Raw genomic sequence first — 21,563 nt, 5'->3', positions numbered from 1 at the left:
CCTCCTTGTAAATCTCACATTTGATGATGGACCACAGGTTCTCAATGGGGTTCAGATCAGGTGAACAAGGAGGCCATGTCATTAGATTTTCTTCTTTTATACCCTTTCTTGCCAGCCACGTTGTGGAGTACTTGGACGCGTGTGATGGAGCATTGTCCTGCATGAAAATCATGTTTTTCTTGAAGGATGCAGACTTCTTCCTGTACCACTGCTTAAAGAAGGTGTCTTCCAGAAACTGGCAGTAGGACTGGGAGTTGAGCTTGACTCCATCCTCAACCCGAAAAAGCCCCACAAGCTCATCTTTGATGATACCAGCCCAAACCAGTACTCCACCTCCACCTTGCTGGCGTCTGAGTCGGACTGGAGCTCTCTGCCCTTTACCAATCCAGCCACGGGCCCATCAAGACTCACTCTCATTTCATCAGTCCATAAAACCTTAGAAAAATCAGTCTTGAGATATTTCTTTGCCCAGTCTTGACGTTTCAGCTTGTGTGTCTTGTTCAGTGGTGGTCGTCTTTCAGCCTTTCTTACCTTGGCCATGTCTCTGAGTATTGCACACCTTGTGCTTTTGGGCACTCCAGTGATGTTGCAGCTCTGAAATATGGCCAAACTGGTGGCAAGTGGCATCTTGGCAGCTGCACGCTTGACTTTTCTCAGTTCATGGGCAGTTATTTTGCGCCTTGGTTTTTCCACACGCTTCTTGCGACCCTGTTGACTATTTTGAATGAAACGCTTGATTGTTCGATGATCACGCTTCAGAAGCTTTGCAATTTTAAGAGTGCTGCATCCCTCTGCAAGATATCTCACTATTTTTGACTTTTCTGAGCCTGTCAAGTCCTTCTTTTGACCCATTTTTCCAAAGGAAAGGAAGTTGCCTAATAATTATGCACACCTAATATAGGGTGTTGATGTCACCTAATATGCACATCACCTAATATGCTTAATTGGTAGTAGGCTTTCGAGCCTATACAGCTTGGAGTAAGACAACATGCATAAAGAGGATGATGTGGTCAAAATACTCATTTGCCTAATAATTCTGCACTCCCTGTACGGTATGTAAAGAACAAAGTATTTCAGAAGAATATTTAATTAACTCAGATCTAGGATGTGTTATTTTTGTGTTCCCTTTATTTTTTTGAGCAGTGTATAAACTTGCCATACAGTTTATGGCTTATATAATTTATATGGCACTCTTTACGAAGTGGCCAATATCAGATAGTAATTTATATACATTTAACCTTCACATCATGAATCCTTCAAATTTTGTATATCACACACAGGGCCTTATACATAGCCTCATATGAATTGATTTATTTAGTGTGTTTTTATATTATATTTTTATATTTTCTCCAACACCATGGTGCATTTTTATTGAATAACTTCTTATCCTAGCCTGACAAAAAAACTGAAGAATAACAATCTACATCTCCTAGCAACCGTCAGTGAAAAAGGCATTGAATTTTATGTGCCTTCCGTTTTTTCACGCAAGCCCCCGTCACTTCTGTGGAGCCAAGGCTGCGTTAAAAACACAGACTATAGAACATGCTGCGATTTTTCCTGAACACAGAGATGATGTGTGGAAACGGATGCTCATGCGGACAGAGCCGTTGAAATGAATAGGTCAGGATTCAGTCTGGATGCTGTGCGTTCCGGGCAGAAAACTCGTGTGAAAGAGCTCTAAGGGTTATCTTACACAGCTTAAACGCAGTGGAGACGCCTGCTTCGGGGGAGCAAGGGACAGGTAAATACTATGTAAAAGAGCTTCCTTTCACAGGTTATTACAAACTACAAATTAAAGAGACTCTGTCACCTGTTGCAAGCATACCCTACTTGGCATATAGCCAGGTAGGGCTGATAACGCTGACATTAGGTCCGGTTTGGCAGGAAAATCAACTTTTAAACATATGCTAATGAGCAAAAGGAGCACTCGGAGGCGGCCTTATGCCTTCCGTGATTATTAGAATAAGGGCAGCAGTATAATTACATGGGCGTCGCAGAAGCAGTGCTCAAAAGGCATAAGCCCGCCTCCGAGTGCTCCTTAGCATATTTTTGGGCGGATCCATCATGGATCTGCAAAAACAGGTCTGTTACAATAATACAACAGCATGCAGATTGTGTCAGATAAAACGGATCCGTCCCCATTGACTTACATTGTGTGTCAGGACGGATCCGTTTGGCTCAGTTTCGTCAAGCGGACAGCAAAACACTGCAAGCATCGTTTTGGTGTCCACTTCCAAAGTGGAATGGAGACTGATCGGAGGCAGATTGATGCATTCTGAGCCGATCCTTTTCCATTCAGAATGCATTAGGGCAAAACTGATCAGTTTTGGACCGCTTGTGAGAGCCCTGAACGGATCCCACAAACGGAAACCGAAACGCCAGTGTGAAAGTAGCCTTAACAGTTGATTTTCCTGCCAGACCGGACCTAATTGTCATGGTGGGGAGTGGGGTAAACCCCCCCACCGTGCGGTGTCAAAGGGTAAAAGGGGATCAGCCTGGCCAAAAGGAGTCCCCTACAGCGTCCCTAATCCTCTCCCTGACTCGTCACCGTATGAGCGGACCACGATGGTAGGACGACTCATACTCAGGATACCTAGAGACCCTAAGTCGCCCTGGTAATCCCTCACCAAGGAGCAGGGAAGAGACGACCTGTTCATCCCAGTAATGGAGGAACAGGAGTCTCTATCTGAGGCCAGGCTGCAAGGAGAGGGGAACACATAAAGCATAAGGAGATGGCAGGTAAGCGAAACCAATAACACACTTACCTGCCACAGACACACTGACTGGAACCCGTGCACTAGTGCTGCTGTCCACACCAACATTAAAGGACACAGCACACACCACAAACCACACAGGAACCCAGGACAACCATAGCTGCAATAAACATGAGACGGGAATGTCTAGTAAACATGCTGGACACCAAACACCACCAGACATGTAACACCAAACTAGACATACAAACACCCTGAACATAACCCACTCCATACAAATAAGGACAGGAAGGGAAGGAGACACCGGGATAACATTGATGACCACAAGGGTGGCCCTCACTGGACAGATGGAACACTCTGGACTGGAGCAGAGCTCCAGCACCAACGACAGCTGAAGTACAACTGACTCCAGCCAGGAAGCCACAGGGGATAAAACCCTAGTGACCACACCCAGTCAGGGAGTTAACCCTTGCAGCACCAGGCAGAGGGAGGCTACAACTTAAAGGGGAAGTGCACACACAAGCATACTAAATCACACGTTACCACCGGCAACAGCATGCGTGGCAACCATGTCACGGCAATCACCCAGAAGGCCGAGACACTGCCACCGCATTCTCTCACAGCAACACGTTGCCGCGGGCAACCGCAAGTGTGGCAACAGTGTCACAGCGCAAACCAAAGGCCGTGACACTAATAGAAGAAAAAGAAAGGTATGGTTTTTGTCAGCATTATCAGCCCTACCTGGCTATATGCCAAGTAGGGTATGCTTGCAACAGGTGACAGAGTCTCTTTAAAGAGGTTGTCTGGTCCCAAAATCGAAATTATTTTTATGCGCTCCTAGCAGCCCTCACCATGCATATATATTCCCCCAATGCCTCTTTTTCATGTCTGTGCTTTCTTTCCCCTTGTCTGGGCATCAGAGTGTCCTGGCAGATCTGTTTATATCCTGATCAGTCTGCAGGAGCTCCGCCCACTACACCTCCTGTGGCCTTGTTATTACACCCACATATGAATCCTGCTAGTGTCTTGTCTCTTGCTGCATCACATCACTGACAGTCCACAGGCTCTTTGTTCACCATCTCTAGAGTGCTAAAAAACTACTTGAATCAGCAAGCACATCAAAATACATCAGCGATCAATACTGTTTGTTGTGCCTCTGTATCTAAGTCTGTTATCTGTGATATAGTCTACTGTTCCTGTATCAAAGATTCTCATGTGTGATACTGCCTGAGCTGTGTATCTAATCCTGCTGAGCTGTGTATCTATCCAGTCCTATCCCCCCAATCCTGTCTGCTGTGCTTATGTATCTAAGTCTATAATCTGCGATACAGCTCCTTTATCAAATATTTTGGTGTTTGATTCTGTCTGCTGAAGTGTGTATCTAAGCCCTCATACACGCGAGGCCAGAATTGGACATGTTGTATCTTTAGCAAAACTGACACACGGATGCGGCCAGCACATGAACGTCATTTGTGTGCTTTCCACATCCGTATGTCTGTTCCGCAAAAAGGTACAACATCTCCTATTTGGTTCTGTGAAATGCAAACCATGAACCTATTGAATTCAATTGTTTTAAGAAAAAATGCGGATTGCAAACGGAAGCTATTGTAACGGTATTGTATAAATGATGGGGGTCATTTATTAAGACCGACGTCTTAATACCCCTAACAAGGAAGGCCGGCAGGAGGCGTTGATGTCAGTGACGACGCTCTGTGCCTCCTGCTTCAGACTGGAAAAGAAAGAAGATGGGCTGGGACAGGAAGCCCTGAAAAGGCTGCAGGAGTGGTCACGGAACGGGCTGCGCTGCGGCAGGTAAGTATTGACTAACCTTTCTTCTCTTCGCAGGTAATAACCTAGGTCATTTTTTAAACTTATGACCGGAGAACCTCTTAAATTTTTTTTCTTGCTTTATTGTTTACAAGTAATATTGTCTGAGACTGTAAAAAGTACAGAAGAAAACACAATTTTCGCTTATGATATTATGTTATCTACTGCCAAATGGAAAAACATAAAGTACAGGCTGTGATTTTGGAATGGTCCAAGGTCATTTGAATGAAATAGCTACAGTGTTGTTGGCAAGGTAAATAGTTTGGATATGTCTGGATAACATACTGCCACCTAGTATGGACGGAGGTACCAGAAATGCTCAGTGTTATCGGTTATACTGGGTGTGACAAGGAGATCATACTAGCAGATATTTTGTTTCTGTTGCATCATGTGAGCAGACATACCCATTATGTACAGGGTGGGCCATTTATATGGATACACCTTAATAAAATGAGAATGGTTGGTGATATTAACTTCCTGTTTGTGGCACATTAGTATATGTGAGGGGGGAAACTTTTCAAGATGGGTGGTGACCATGGCGGCCATTTTGAAGTCGGACATTTTGAATCAAACTTTTGTTTTTTCAATAGGAAGAGGGTCATGTGACACATCAAACTTATTGGGAATTTCACAAGAAAAACAATGGTGTGCTTGGTTTTAATGTAACTTTATTCTTTCATGAGTTATTTACAAGTTTCTGACCACTTATAAAATGTGTTCAATGTGCTGCCCATTGTGTTGGATTGTCAATGCAACCCTCTTCTCCCACTCTTCACACACTGATAGCAACACCGCAGCAGAAATGCTAGCACAGGCTTCCAGTATCCATAGTTTCAGGTGCTGCACATCTCGTACCTTTACAGCATAGACAATTGCCTTCAGATGACCCCAAAGATAAAAGTCTAAGGGGGTCAGATCGGGAGACCTTGGGGGCCATTCAACTGGCCCACGACGACCAATCCACTTTCCAGGAAACTGTTCATCTAGGAATGCTCGGACCTGACACCCATAATGTGGTGGTGCACCATCTTGCTGTAAAAACTCAGGGAACGTGCCAGCTTCAGTGCATAAAGAGGGAAACACATCATCATGCAGCAATTTCGCATATCCAGTGGCCTTGAGGTTTCCATTGATGAAGAATGGCCCCACTATCTTTGTACCCCATATACCACACCATACCATAATTTTTTTTGTTCCAACAGTCTTGGAGGGATCTATCCAATGTGGGTTAGTGTCAGACCAATAGCAGTGGTTTTGTTTGTTAACTTCACCATTCACATAAAAGTTTGCCTCATCACTGAACAAAATCTTCTGCGTAAACTGAGGGTCCTGTTCCAATTTTTGTTTTGCCCATTCTGCAAATTCAGTGCGCCGATCTGGGTCATCCTCATTGAGATGCTGCAGTAGCTGGAGTTTGTAAGGGTGCCATTTGTGAGTAGCTAATATCCGCCGAAGGGATGTTCGACTAATGCCACTCTCCAGTGACATGCGGCGAGTGCTACGCTGTGGGCTCTTGCTGAATGAAGCTAGGACAGCCACTGATGTTTCTTCATTAGAGACAGATTTCATGCGTCCACATTTTGGCAAATCCAACACTGAACCAGTTTCACGAAACTTAGCAAGCAGTTTGCTAACTGTAGCATGGCAGATGGGTGGTCTCGTAGGGTGTCTTGCATTAAAATCTGCTGCAATGACCCGGTTACTGCGTTCACCAGACATCAACACAATTTCTATCCGCTCCTCACGTGTTAACCTCGGCGACATGTCAATGGCTGTTAACAAAGAGAAACTTGTAAATAACTCATGAAAGAATAAAGTTACGTTAAAACCAAGCACACCATTATTTTTCGTGTGAAATTCCCAATAAGTTTGATGTGTCACATGACCCTCTTCCTATTGAAAAAACAAAAGTTGGATTCAAAATGGCCGACTTCAAAATGGCCACCATGGTCACCACCCATCTTGAAAAGTTTCCCCCCTCACATATACTAATGTGCCACAAACAGGAAGGTAATATCACCAACCATTCCCATTTTATTAAGGTGTATCCATATAAATGGCCCACCCTGTATATTTATCAATCACATTAACCATGAAACTTCCCATCTTCATCTTTGTTCCAGAAAATAACATTAAGCTTGAATTAACAAGAATCTGTCACCAGGAACTTCGCTGTTAAACCAGATACAATACCTTGTAGGGCTTGTTCAGCTGAATGTAATGATGCCTTTCACTTAGTGATCGGTTCCTTCATTCTGCAGAAATGCAAAGTCTGGTCATGACACTACACAATATAATATGTAAAGAACTTTTAAATAAGCTGATAGGGAAGCACACCGGCTCAGTGGTTGGCACTGGTCCTAGTTTTGAGTATGTTCTCCCCATGTTTGGGTGGGTTTCCTCCGGGTACTCCGGTTTCCTCCTACACGCCAAAGACATACTAATAGGGAATTTAGATTGTGAGCCCCATTGGGGACAGTGTAATGCTAATGTCTGTAAAGTACTGTGGAATATGTCAGTGTGAGTGAAATAAAATAAAAATAGGGAAATTACCAGCTTTTCATCTTCTTAGCTACAGTCTTCTATTACGTGAAATAATTGCAAATAGTTCTCTGACAATTACTGTAGTGCAGTGTGGCTCATGCTAGCAGATTGCTTTCCAGCTACCTCTTGACCTCATCAAATGTATTTTGTAACCATATAGTTAGCGATGCCCTACTTTAATTTCTTATTAGTGTAACACACTTGCTGAATTTGTTCCAGTAGTCTTTGATTTCCTGAATAATAGTGTTAGAGTAGCTTCCTCTACTGAAAGTGATTCGCCGGCCGGGGGTCAGTAAGTACACACATAGCTGGTATACAATAGAGTCCGGGTTTTTCATAAACACAAAGCCAATCAGATGTTTATGGTATGGTACACTGAGCCAATCAAAGGTTTATGGTGTAGGACACTGATCCAATCAGATTAGAAGAAACCGTGCATGACAGTCTCATGTCAGGAAAGAGCAGGTTATGGTGGAATGTGTAGATAGGGGCTGCGTGGCCTTAAACAAGTCTTGTAGCCCACCACCCCCTTTCCACACCCTGTATTGGAATGTCTTTAAGAAGTTTGGAAAAGCCTGTTTAAAGACAAAATAGGGTCGGTTACATTAACAATTGATAAATAGGGGTACATTCACATGACCATTAACCCTTTTGCTACCAGCTCCGTACATGTACGGTGCTGGAACGATAGGCAAACATGGCGCCCGCTCGCACGAGCAGCAGGCGTCAATGCCTGCGGGTCTCCACTGTTTCAAACAGCAGAGACACACGGCTAATTACCGCGACCGGCAATAATGCAGAGTGCGGTAATTAAAGCCTTTAGATGCCGTGATCAAGTGAGATCGCAGCATCTAAAGGGTGAAAAACCCAGAAGCTCACGCTTCCAGGCTTCTTACCGGCATCCTCTGCGGCCAATGAGGATGCCAGTAATTGATTTCAATACACTCAGGCCAACATAAGAAATGAGCAATCCTGAGCAATAACTGGATTTAAAAAATCCATGATTGTTCAGAGTTTTAAAAAACGAATTTGGATTTAGTACGCTCAAATACGAGCTTCAAAATCATTACAAAAAATTGGAAAAAAATTAAAAAATAAAAAAAATAAAAAAAATATAAAAGTTTAAATCACGGGGGGTATAATAAAAAAATAAATACATAAATAACAAAAAATATAAACATCATAGGTATCACTGCACCCAAAAACGCCCGTACTATTAAAATATAAAAATATTTTTCCAATATGCCGAATGGCGTAATGGAAAAAAGGGTCAAAATGGCCAATTTGCCATTTTTTCATTGCTACTCTTACACAATTTTTCAAAAAGTCACACTCCAATATGGTATCAATAAAAACTACAGATTTCCCCCGCAAAAAATGAGCCCCCACAGAGCTCAGTAGATATAACTATAAAAAAGTTAAGGGGGTCAGAATATGGTAATGTAAAAAAAAGGGTTAAAAAAATAGGCAAAACGACCTGCTTTTAACAGCAGTTTTTTTTATTGGATGCCTTCTAAGAAAACAGCCCCCTTCAATTGTATGGGGGCCGGCGTTCCGTGAAAATAGCCAAAATAGGACATGAATGTGTCCATAGGGTTTCATTGTTCTATAAATGGCAGTGTGAACGCACTCTGACATGGTGTAGACAATTGATTTCTACAATATAAGCTTACTTTTTCTTTTCTCTCTGTATTTGGAATTTTGCTTCCTCAGGAAATCATTTTTGATGAAAGAGATTGGCCACTTTCTGGCGACTGTTGATCGATGTGTGCAGGGTGATTATAGGGCACTTGCTATAGCCTGTGTTGGAATTCTGCATTGTTTTCTATATTTCATAAGATATATCACCTTATTTACCAAGTCTTTGTGCTGTCCATGCAGAGGTCCTGTCCATAAGATGGCCGCTGATGGAAGGTCATGTGACCAGGAAATCACCTCCAAGTGATGTCTCCTCCATTCAAATACATTGCACCTGCTGTCTGTACTTGTTTTGTTGGGAGTTTAGTGCAGGTGCAGTGTGTTTGAATTAAGGAGACATCATATGGAGGTGATTTGCCTGGTCACATGACCTTCCATCAGCGGCCATTTTACTTAACAAGGGGGTCATATCGTCATGTTATAAACACACTACTAAAACAATAGCCAGAAAGTGGCCCTTTAATCATTCCAATCGATTAGTCGATCATATAGTACATGGCAATCTCGTTCTAACAAAGCCAGAACCAGCCCTGTACCTCACATGGATCCAGAGATCCCCCCATTCATTGCTCCAATTTTTCTGCTTTATATCAAGATGGCAGATCAAGGGGAGTGTCCATTCTGATGCAGCTTTCTCCCTTTCACAGCTTAGGAGGCAGTTGAAGGATGAAACTGAGCATGTGCGACCATCTCAGTGAGCTGGACATGCAAATAAGAAAAGAACAAACAGCAGGTGGCGCTATACAGATACATTTTATTAACTAACTCAGTGGCTATGCTTAATTTTTAATTACATGCAATTACAAAAGTATTCAGATTCAGGTGCTGGTTTGAAAACTACAATATTTCTTGTGGGACTACACCTTTAAGACATTGAATTTTAGGGTAGCTACCCCCAATAACGGGCACAAGATAGACAATTTTTCTTCACCCTACGTGGGAGCTACTTTGCATACCTTATATGACAGATGTCACGGATTAGGCTACCTTTCGTGAATGACAGGCATTTCATTTTATGCTCTGTATAAATGGTATCATGGCAGTAGCGGCGTTCTTTTTTAAGCTGTTATCTGTGTGCTCCTCAAGTGGATTGCAGAAGATGTATAAAACGTGTCCCTCTCTCACACAGGTTGCAGCTCATAGTTGATCGCCTGATGCAGAGATTTGTGGGCTCAGGGCTGATGCTAAAAGACTGGGACAGAGTAAAACTTCACGCTACGGTTATGAACACACTGTTCCGACGAGACCCCTTAGGCAAGTGTTTATGTCTTGTTGATCATGATGGGGCGAGAATATGTGTATAGTTCATAAGGTTGATCTCCTCTGTGTTTCACTTTCATATTTTGTTGTCACATTTGCAACCTACAAGAAGAGAAATAGAAGTAACAGACAATGCATCCAATATAGAGTGACTTTTCTTGACAGTGAGAACAATGTTCAGTGCTCGAGTGTCAAGAAGGAGAGGACAGCAACTTGATGTGTTGTACATAGTAGGCTTCTACACTGCTTTAGATGTCTTGAAGAAAAGTTTTGTACATGTCCTTTTATCTGGAGTAAGAATCACAGAGGCTCTTATGTTTCTGTCCTGTGGTATCTCCAGTACATTAAAGGGAACTATTGACCATGAAATGCAGTGCACTCTGCAGACAACACGTTCTAGAGCAGGAGGAGCTGAGCAGATTGATATATAGTTTTATGGGAAAAGATTCAGCAAACCTTATACATTTAAATCTCTGCTCGTTCTGAGTCATGTGGGCAGTCCTATCACTGATGAGGCCTCTCACTTGGGTACTGAGCTCAGAAAGAGCAGATATTTTAATGAAAAAAGAAAAAGTTTTACTGTTTCTCTTCCCACAAAACTATATATCAATCTGCTCAGCTCCTCCAGCTGTATAACATACTGCCTGCAGACTGGACTGCATTTCTTGATGACAGGTTCCCTTTATTTGCTGATCATAAGTGTAAGTACTAAAATACTGTAAATTTGGGTTTATTTGTAGTTATTTCAGTTTCTACTTCATTTGGCGGTTGCTTGAACTCCTCTTTAATAGAGATAATAGCCATTTATTTCCAGTATTTATATACAGCTAATATTTCATGTATTACTCACACCATGGAGCTTATGAGGAAGAAGGCAAGGTCCTGAACATATCTAAGCACAAAAAGCTTCTGCACCATCTTATCTCAAGGTTAGCATTCTTTAGCAACATCATATAAAAGCCAGAAAGAACAAAGCCTGTCCGGCCTTAAAGCTACAGGGCATACACAACTTAACAACAGTTCACTACAGTTCAGACCATTTCCATCACAATTCCCTCTTTTTGTGATTTTAGCAGATGGGCAGGACACCCAAAGCTGGGTACTTCACTTTACCTTATGTCAAATGCAGGACTTAGCCTAGCATCTTCACCCGATTCCCCAAGCCCCTGGAGTCCTGAGCATCTGCACCAATCACAACAACCTTTTATGAATCAAGATGAAGTGGCCTTCAAGTGCTGACCTAATCCTAGAAAAGGAAAAAGCATAGAAGTTAATAAGGCATTTTATCTAATTAAACAATACTACAAGTAATAACTGATTACATGGGTATCTTTCACTTACTAAGTTGACTACTATATGTGGTGCTATTTAGATCTATGTGTATTATAAACATAAAAACTGTTAATACTGAAAGTCTTTGGTTAATAATAATATCCGTGGGTCATGCCCCATGGGGCTGGAAGTATCAGACTGTATCAGCTTTATTCTTCCTTTTACACCGCTTCTCATGGCCCAGAAACCTATTTTTACTATCTGATTTGGAGACCCTATTCTTTGAGTCAGAATCAGCTGCCACACAAGGGGGAACAAGAAACACCATCCTTTACAGTCTCTGAACTCAATATTTTCTTGCAATGGCTGGTGTGGATCCAATTAGGCTTTCGTTTGAGCTTCACTGATGTGCTTGTGGTCAACAACACTTGAAATTGACCATCAAATCGGGACTCGAGGACTTTTCTAACGTGTCTCTTTACCACCACCCAATCTCCAGGCACAAGTGGGTGGGTTCCTGGTACTTTATCATGATCTGGAAGCGAAGCAAAAACTCGAGAATTCATTTTAGTCAAATGCTTGTGCAAACTGATAACATAATCTGTCATGTTGCATCTGGAGCTGTTGTGAGAAATACAATCCTGTCCTAGGGGCTGACCCAAAGAGGACCTCATAGGGACTAAGGCCTGTCTTATGGTTAGGGGTATACCTTCCTGAAAAGAGGGCTACCGGCAGGCACTCTGTCCATGGCTTACTAGTCTCTGCTATGGCTTTTTGAATCTTTAACTTTAGTGTCCCGTTCAGTTTTTCTACCCTACTGCTGCTTTCTGAATGGTACAAAGCATGTAAGGCCTGTTCTACACCCAGAGACTTCATTATCTACTTCATCACTTCACCTGTGAAGTGAGTAACTGTCACTTTCAATGGTCTCAGGTACCTTATACCTGCATACAACCTCGGCCATAATCTTCTTGGCTGTGGTCTAGGCTGTGGCCTTAGCCACCGGATATACTTCTGGCCATCCTAAAAAGAAGTCAACACACATAAATAAATACTCATACACGCCCACCTTGGGTAGTTGAATACAGTCTATCTACAAACATTGAAACAGATAGAAGGAGTGAGGCGTGTATTTCTGGGGTACCTTAACCACCTTGCCTACGTTGTTCTGGGCTATGTACTAAACCACCCATAAAGGTTTTTGACCGATGCTTCACTCCTTGGGTTGCCTGTGCCATTGTGGGGTAGAGGGACCTGGAAAGGCAGAGTTTCCTTTGGAACTGTATTAGGCCTTCCTCATTTGCAGCCCATCCTTTTGACATCCACTGGTCCCTTTTTTCCTTCCCAGCCTGGTTCTGTAAGGTATAAAAAAAACTTCCAGGGAGAAGTGAATATACCGGATGTCGAAGGAATTGCAGTTGCTTGGTCTAACTTTTCCTCCTCACCTACCTTTGTGTCATCCTCACAGTCCCCAGCCATCCTTAAAAAAATCTGTCTGTTGGGACAGTGGTCTGAGTGCGGTCAACACAGGATACAATCCTTTTGTGTGGTGTGGATGAGGAGCATCGCAACTCTCTCTCCAATCTGGGTTCTGGGTCCCTCAGACCCTGCAGGTCCATCCCCTAGGATAGGCTGGCAGACCTATTTTATCCTTTCTGGTTAGGGAGGTGGATTACCATTATCATGATAACATTCATAATAATTCTTGCTACTTTTTCTGTCTCTCTTCAACCTCGTGTAAGCACTTCCAAGATACTCATAGCCATACTTCTGTCTGTTCTGTGAGCTGGTTATGTTTCAGCCATCCTTTGTTTTCCCTACATGGTTTTTCTCACTACTCTGTATTCAGTTTACCACACTAGCGTTGGCTTGCTAATGTTCTCCTCTGCCTGTCTGCCTTCTCTCTTCTTTACTAGTTCTGCAGCTGGGATCCCCGTTGATCCCTTTCTACCTTGGGTGTTGCCCATCTCTAAATTAGCTTAGTCTAAATCATCAGTTCCAGCTTCATTATTTCTGTCGCTATGGAGCCGGAAACCTGTAGTAGTTCTCCTGACTACTATAAATCATCAGCTCCAGCGGGGGCTCCTACTGTTCGCTATAGGGTTGGAATCCTTTGTAGTTCTTCTGACTACTATAAATAACATCATCTACAGCAGGGACTCCTCTAACCTGTTGCTATGGATCCGGAAATCACTAGTCCTTTAACTACTTGTTAGAAGCTCTTGGAGGTGCTCTCCGTGGCCACGTCAAAATGTATGCAAAATGATTAAAATGCCGGATCCGTCTCTCCGGTGTCATCCGGAAAAACGGATCCAGCATTTATTTTTTTCACATTTTTTGGACGGAGATAAAACCAAAGCATGCTGCGGTATTATCTCCGTCCTAAAAAGTCAAAAAGACTGAACTGAAGACATCCTGATGCATCCTGAACAGATTGCTCTCCATTCAGAATGCATGGGGATAAAACTGATCAGTTCTTTTCCGGTATTGAGCCCCTAGGACAGAACTCAATGCCGGAAAACAATAATGCTAGTGTGAAAGTACCCTAAGAGTTCCTTGTCACTATAAACAGAGCTACCCAAAAACTAAGCTTATAGCACTACTGAACTCTTAGTGGACAGCTTACCCAGTATGAGGGTCTCATGGAAAAGGATGGCAAGGTAAGAATGAAGGCTTCTTACCTTTGCTCGAGCTTGTTTTGCCAACTGTCCGTTCTTATCCCTTGATCCTCTCCCGAGTCAGTCGACCTTCAGCTCCATCCCTGATCGGCCACCATAAATTGTGAGCGCAATGCGTGCTCTTCTAGCAGCACGGCTCCTGATTAGATAAAAGAATATACAAGCTTGGAAGAAACACATAAGACCCACTGTGGTTTCAAGCAATTTCCAACTTTTATTATCAAAACATACAGTCATATAGGTAATAGAACAAAGAAGGCACACCACCAAGGGGGTGGAAATCGAAACTAGTAATTTGATTAGTTATTCATATAAGGCAATACTTCCTGACCATACTAACGACATCGTAGTAGTTAAAAAGCTTCTGCCTCCCTTCACAGTAGTTATGCCCAGATATGTGCCCCCCTCACAGTAGTTATATCCAGATATGTGCCTCCTCACAGTAGTTATACCAGATATGTGTCCCCTCACAGTAGTTATACCAGATATGTGTCCCTTCATAGTAGCGATGCCCAGATATGTGCCCCCTCACAGTAGTTATGCCCAGATATGTGCCCCTCACAGTAGTTATGCCCAGATATGTGCCCCTCACAGTAGTTGTAGCCATATATTTGCCCCCTCACTGAAGATATTCCCAGATATGTGCCCCCTCACAGTAGTTATACCAGATATGTGCCCCCTCACAGTAGTTGTAGCCAGATATGTGCCCCCTCACAGTAGTTGTAGCCAGATATGTGCCCCCTCACAGTAGTTGTAGCCAGATATGTGCCCCCTCACAGTAGTTGTAGCCAGATATGTGCCCCCTCACAGTAGTTGTAGCCAGATATGTGCCCCTCACAGTAGTTATACCAGATATGTGCCCCCCACAGTAGTTATGCCCAGATATGTGCCCCTTCACAGTAGTTATGCCAGATTAGAGATGCCCACCATCATTATCAGTGCCAGGAAGGGAGTCACACACTGCACAGGGGGCATCATCATCAGTACTAGGGAGGGAACCACCCACTGCACAGGGGGCATCATCATCAGTGCCTTCCTTCCTTCCCACCTCCCCCAGTCTGCAGCTTTAGGGGGGAAAAAAACAAAAACACATGCTTACCTGAGTCCTTGATGACGTGCTCCCACACTCATTCCCGGTCTTTCAGCGCTCCTCCCACAGCCAGCAGCGCGATGTGCGGCCAGCAGGGGGAGCGCTGGAACCCTGCTTCACTCTGGATACAGCCTGGCCGGCAGTGACAAGAACTGCCGGGTGTCTGTGTGAGTGTGCGCGCCCCCCTTTGCCTCTGCGCAAACCGCCCCTCCCCCCCCCGCTCATATTATACAGTACATGTTTGAAGAGCGCTCAGACGGGGCCCGGCATTGTCACTGTACTTCATGCCGGGCCCCATCAGAGCACTCCATGAGTCAGGGCTTTACTCCGTCTCTCCTGGGGGGCCCTATGGGCCCCCTTGACTTAGGGGCCCGGTCGCAAGTGCGACCGCTGCGACACCTATAGCTACGCCACTGGTTCAGACCATTTCCATCACACTGGCAGAGGAAGTCTCTTGATGCAGCAGTGCCATCCCTGAACTGCCATCCCCCTCATCTGCCAATCTTGCAAAGTTGGGGTGTGTCAGATCAGGGCTAGCCTCCCTGGCAGTCTTCCCTCTACCCCACCTTCTAAATGTTATACGGCTACCTACCACACTTTCCTGATCCTGCATACTACCACGCTCCCCCTCACCTACCCCTATAGCAGGGCTCCAGACAAAAAAAAATCTCAAGGAGCCATTGGCTCCTAATCTGAAAAATTTAGGAGCCAAATGAATTTTTTAGTCGCCAAATGTAAAATACATATAATTATAATAAAAAATAAAAGACTTGTCTGGCTACAGTGCGGGGAAAGCGGACTGGGGTGACGTTACGCAGTCCGGCATGCTGCCCAGGTGTGGCATGGCACAGTAGGGCCCATCCCTTGCGGCTCTTCGGCGTACGGGGCCCCAGTGAACACTGAACAGACGCGTCCACTCTGGGGTTCACCTGAACCCCTACTACTTTGGTGTAAGAGCGGCTCAGCCCCAGCTCCGGCCCCAGCTGGCTGAGCAAGGCCTACAGCTGAGCCCATATCCGGTAGTTATCCAGGCAGTTAAAGAGAAGGGCAGACTTCATGGGCCCCCTTGTAGGGAGGCTTCCAGTAGGGCCCCTTGGGTTTGTAGTAGGGGGGCTGTAGCCGGTAAGTGGGCCCATAGTTTGGGAAGGGCGGATAGGGAGGGTGCATGATCAGAGTCCTGCAAGGAGCAGGTGGGCTGCGCGGCTGCCCCTTATATCAGCCTAACGTTACTTTAACGACCGGCAGCCTTAACACCTTCACTGCCAGCCACACCTGAGCCTCCCCAGCGTGGTGGCATCTCCGCATCGTAGGCTGTACAAATGGCAGAGTGCTCCCTCATACCGCTGAACGTGTGCCAACTGATGGAACTGGTCACAATCACACTTATCAGGCTCACACCAGAAAAGGTCCCCCCCCCCCAACTTTAGCATAAAATAGGAGATGTGCAGAGAAAGTTAGGTAGGTAGGTAGGCGGGGGCAATACTGGGCAGCAGCAGCCATTAGCAAGTGGTGAGGTGATCATCAGTCATCTCACCACTTGCTAATGTTAAGTATGTAAAGGGTTAATAGGAGCCGCTGGTCAAGACACTAAAAAGCCAGTGAACCATATCTCTTTCAAAAGTCTTAGGAGGAGGAGATAACCTCCAGGAGATAACCTCTCCTCCTACTAAGCACGGACTATTGAAAGAGATATGGTTCACTGGCTTTTTAGTGTCTTGACCAGCGGCTCCTATTAACCCTTTTATTCCCTTATTAAGAATGTTTGTGAGCCCAGGCAGGGAGCTCACACGGAGCACCAGCAGCGGCCCCCTGAGTGTTATCAGGGTTGTAAAGACGATAAGGATTAGCCTTTATCAGCGGCAGCGCAGGGGTGACTGTGACAGTCTGTGGCTTCTCAAGCTAACCTCTGTTCTATGGAGCGGCTCCCTGTCTTCATGACTCTGAAGCTGCTGCTGTGTTCAGCGCGGGAGAATGGGGGTGTGAGAGGAGCAGCCAATGGTACAGCAGCACACTGATACTGACCAATCAGCAGCCTCCTCTCTAATAACAGAGCTCTATACTGTGCGGAGCTCTGTTATTGGATTGCCGCCTGCCTGCTGGATGAAATGCCGTTCTTCTTAAAGCGGCAGAGCAACGGAGGCTCTAGGCGCAAATGGCGACAAGACTACAAAGTCTTGTCGCCATTTTGCAATTCTAAGTCGCATTGGCGACCATTTTGGTCGCCATCTGGAGCCCTGTATAGAGTATCTGCTTCCAAATTGTCAACACATCTCACTCATTTAGATACAGGATCTGGGATTCCAAATGTGCAATTTGCTCGCATTTTGAATAAAAAATATGCACCCTAAAACAGCTGTTCCAGGGCAGCATATATTTCACAAGATGTGCCCAGGACTCCCTTGTCAATAATGGAGCACATACTTGGTAATGGGGATTACATAATAAAGGAGAAAAAAAAATATAATAATACAATGCAAAGAAAAACAACCAACTTAATGTAGCCCCCTCCTAAAGTCACACACTTTAGGAGGGGGCTACATACTGAATTCGTCTCAAGGTTTTATAGCCTGCTTACAAAATTGATTGCTATATGAGCAGCAGATCACTGTTTAGACAGCACGATCTGCTGCCCAGAAGCCACTATCGGTGGTGCTTGCATGAATGACAGGATCACCCAATGAGTGAGCGTTTCACTTGTTAATCGGGTGATCGGCGGCACATTTACTTGGCCGGAACAGTCTCTCCTGATAATCTGCCCGATTCTCGGGTTGTGTAAATGCACCTTAACTGTAAGCTTCCTCTAGAGGAGATGAATATGTCTTATCGGAGTAGCGTTATTTACCACTATACTATAGTATTTTTGGGGTTACAGTAATGTGACTTCTATAATTTTATGGGTGGTAAGAGCAATGATTCCATCTGGATGTACTTAAGGTGCGAGCAGTTACTATTTGGAATGAATTACGGGCACTGTAGTGGGGAATATCTGCAAGGTAGCAGTACTTAGTAGAACCCAAATTTGGCACAAATTGGGGTGTCACTGGGTCTAAGAACATGATTCTCTTAAGACTGACATTGAGGTTGGTGGAGGTGTCGCAAGTTAAAAAATTGAGTGGTCTGAAAATTGCTGTGGCACATGGCTCTAAGCCTCCGTGATTGAGGCGTATGAATGGCATCTAGCCATCTAGTTTACATGCTTACAGCCTCTACTGAAAGGGAAAGGCTTAGGATGTTCATGAGATACCTTACTGATTTTGTACAGTGTCCCTCGATTTTCCCATCTCCACTGTGTCAGTTTACTAATTGGGCAGTAAATGTTTCTGGAATGTCTTTAACATGTTTAATATTTAAAGGCTATGGACACCTGTACACTGAAATTTTATTATTCATTTGCCTCCTAAATGAAACACTCCACAACTTTTAAAATAACCTTCACTAAAAATGTCCTACCTGTAGAGTCTGTATACCTCCTTCACGTAGCTGACTCTTCTGCTGCTTCTGACATCGCTCTGCACTGCAGCTCCTGCTTTTTCTGTTCTCATCTTCCTTAGATCTCAATGAATGAAATATTCCAGTTGAAAATCTTTATTTAAAACATAGTGGAATGCGTTAAGAACAATAAAACATAAAAATGATCAATGTAAATCTGAATTAATATCCCATGGAGCTCTGGATTTGGAATGATACTCAAAATCAAATAAAAAAAATCAAATTTCACCCTGATCCAACTTCAGTGGAAATGCCTCAAGACAAGGAAATGAGGCTCAGTAGTGTGTGTGGCCTCCATGTGCCTGTATGACCTCCCTACAACACCTGGGCATGCTCCTGATGAGGCAGCGGATGTTCTTCTGAGGAATCTCCACTCCAGTCTGGCCACTGACTAAACAGTCTTTCCCTCTCTATCGGGATATGGGTCTACCACCCAGCTCCCCAAAACACATTACCAGTGCTTACCCCACACACAGGGTTAGAGGGTCCCAGCTCCCACAGGCCTCGACACAGCCTGCTCCTTTCCCAGACTGGGAGCCACACCCAAGTCCAGCAACAAGATTAAATAGCATCCCTGGACATGGGCATATTCCAAAATCACAGACTTGAGCATGGGGAACAGGCACCCACCCAGCACATTGCCTGTTCCCAGTAAAAGCCCGCCCCGGACTAGCTGGAGCCAGCTAAGCTAACTATCTTGATGTCCACCAACTAACTTAGTGGCCACCTATATCTAGGGCTTTTACTCCACCAAAGCTGGGCCCCTTGGTGACACGCTCCTGGTGCAAAGAACACCCCTTTTCCATGCTTCCCCGGGACTTCACTGCACCCAACACTATTCACATTGCCACAATATATATATTTTTTCTGAAATCCTGCTTTCGGGGGTGAAATGCCGCAGCGTTTCAGAGTAAAACATTTTTTACCATTTTTAATCAGGGAGCCTGTCTGGATTTCATGCTGCCCCTTTAAATTGTGAGAACTGTAATACATTCATGTTTGCTTGGCGGTATTAGATTGTATGATCTGCTTGTAAAAAGCTCTACAGTGTTTAACTGCCTCTTTAGGTCATTATAAAACAACAGCTAATAAGAGCAAAGTGTTCAAGCATTCCTGTGCTGCGTGATGCACATGAAAATCAGATTTGCCACTAGTAAAATAACTGCTTTGTTGCAGCTGAAACAAGGAAGGCTTTCTGAGCGCAATGCTGTACTGTATTCCAAATACGCTGCATAGTCATTACAATAATAAGGCTCTATTAGGTTGTGTCTGTAATGAGTTTACGATGTATTCCTGATCAAGGATGGAAAGGTCACAGAGGTACAATAAAGCTCAGCTAATTAACAAGGCCTTTTACTTTATGATTGCTTTAGTATTGTATGTGGAGGTAATGTATTCTCTTTATTAAAAAAACAAATATAGAGCCTCTTTACCCTCTTTATATGGACCTTTTATCTACGGTCGGCTACGGCCACATTCACCTGTATGTAGTATCGTTTTCTTGTTATTACTGTCATTTAGGCTACATAAACCCGTGGTTATGTGCTTTTATATTTTACAGCTGAAGGAAGATCCATTATATCCCCTGGCAAGCCTGGCCAGAGAGAAAGGGAGTCATTTGATGCCAGGAATGTTCTGAAGGTCAGTGTGAAATGGTCATCATCAGAAAGATCATATTTTTCAAGTATACATTGAGCATATTTAAAGGAAATATGTGATTATAAAATGATTGTTTTTATGTATAACATATTTTTTAAGAATTTTTGGTGATTTGGTGGTTATTTTTAATTTTTAATTTACTGTAAATATGTATATTTAAACAAAAACCATAAACTCCTGCAGTTTTCGCACTGGCCTCTAAGCCTAATAATTGGCGCCACTTCTTGGTCTGTACAGATCACTTTAGTTACCTGCTTATCTGTACACAGAGGTGATATCATTACAGGGAGGATTAGAATGACAGATAAGACAGGATCCACTATTCTAGGGCTGCAGCTATCGATTATTTTTGTAATCAACTATTCTACCGATTAATCAAGCCCTCTAATAAGAAAAAAATAATTAAAAGAATGTTTTCCTTTATAAAAACTCATCAGACCCCCTGCCATCAGTCCTCAGTACCATCAGGCTCCACCCATGCTATCAGGCTCCCCCCAGTTCCATCAGATTCTCATCCAGTGCCATCAGGCTTCCCCCCCAGTGCCATCAGGTTTCCCCCTCAGTGCCATCAGCCCCCCCCCCCCCTCAATGCCATCAGGTCTCCCCCCCCCCCTTAGTGCATTCAGGCTTTCCCTAATATCATCATCTCCCACTCCTAGCCATCAGTCCCCAGCGCCAGTGAAATAAAATACTTACCTTTCCCGTCGTAGGGGTGCCGCCAACCCTCCACTGCTGTTCCATCCTCTTCTTCACGAGCTGCGCTGTCCTCCTGACGGCACACAGTGTCAGAAGAAAGTAGAGGGACGGCACTCCCAAGTTGCTGGTGGGTTCAACCCACCAGCAATTTAGGAGTGCCGGTCCTCTACTTTCTTCGTTTATTGAGGAATCCGACCCTTTGACCGAGCACCCTGATTTCTTATACACAGTGCCGACCGATTTGGATGGCACACAGTGTCAGGTCATAGTGCGAGCTTACGTGGACTACATCCTGACTATGTGTGTACATCAGGAGGACAATGCAGTGCGGTGCAAGCTGGCGGGAAACCCCGGAGCGTGAGTAATAACAAGTCCTTCACTCACGCTCCATGGTCATATCGCACAAACAAATCCTCTGATTTTTTTGTGTCAAGTTACTCGATTTTATCCAGTAATCGTTTCAGCCCTGCACTATTCACAGTGGGGGATTGTCGAAGCTTATCTATTCTTTCCTTGTACAATGACCTCTGCACAAGTCACAGAACATGCCTAAAAGACTCTCCTATAGAAGTCAGTGGGGTCCTCTCCTGACCACTCAAGCAGATGTGACCACTAAGGCCTGTGATTGGCTGCAGAGGA

The 21,563-nt window shown here is 44.2% G+C and overlaps 1 protein-coding gene across 1 annotated transcript in view; it reads left to right on the top strand.

The window, feature by feature from the left end:
- Positions 1 to 21,563, top strand: part of ASCC1 (activating signal cointegrator 1 complex subunit 1) — a 386,034-nt gene that overhangs the window by 158,044 nt on the left and 206,427 nt on the right. Inside the window, exons 8-9 of the mRNA XM_040435538.1 lie at positions 9,910 to 10,034; positions 20,131 to 20,210. Coding sequence (XP_040291472.1) covers positions 9,910 to 10,034; positions 20,131 to 20,210 — 205 coding nt within the window. The remainder of the gene's footprint in view (positions 1 to 9,909; positions 10,035 to 20,130; positions 20,211 to 21,563) is intronic.

The sequence above is a fragment of the Bufo bufo genome, chromosome 6, assembly GCF_905171765.1.
Source record: "Bufo bufo chromosome 6, aBufBuf1.1, whole genome shotgun sequence".
In the NCBI taxonomy this organism is placed as follows: domain Eukaryota; kingdom Metazoa; phylum Chordata; class Amphibia; order Anura; family Bufonidae; genus Bufo; species Bufo bufo.
This window is presented reverse-complemented; position numbering and strand designations above follow the sequence as displayed.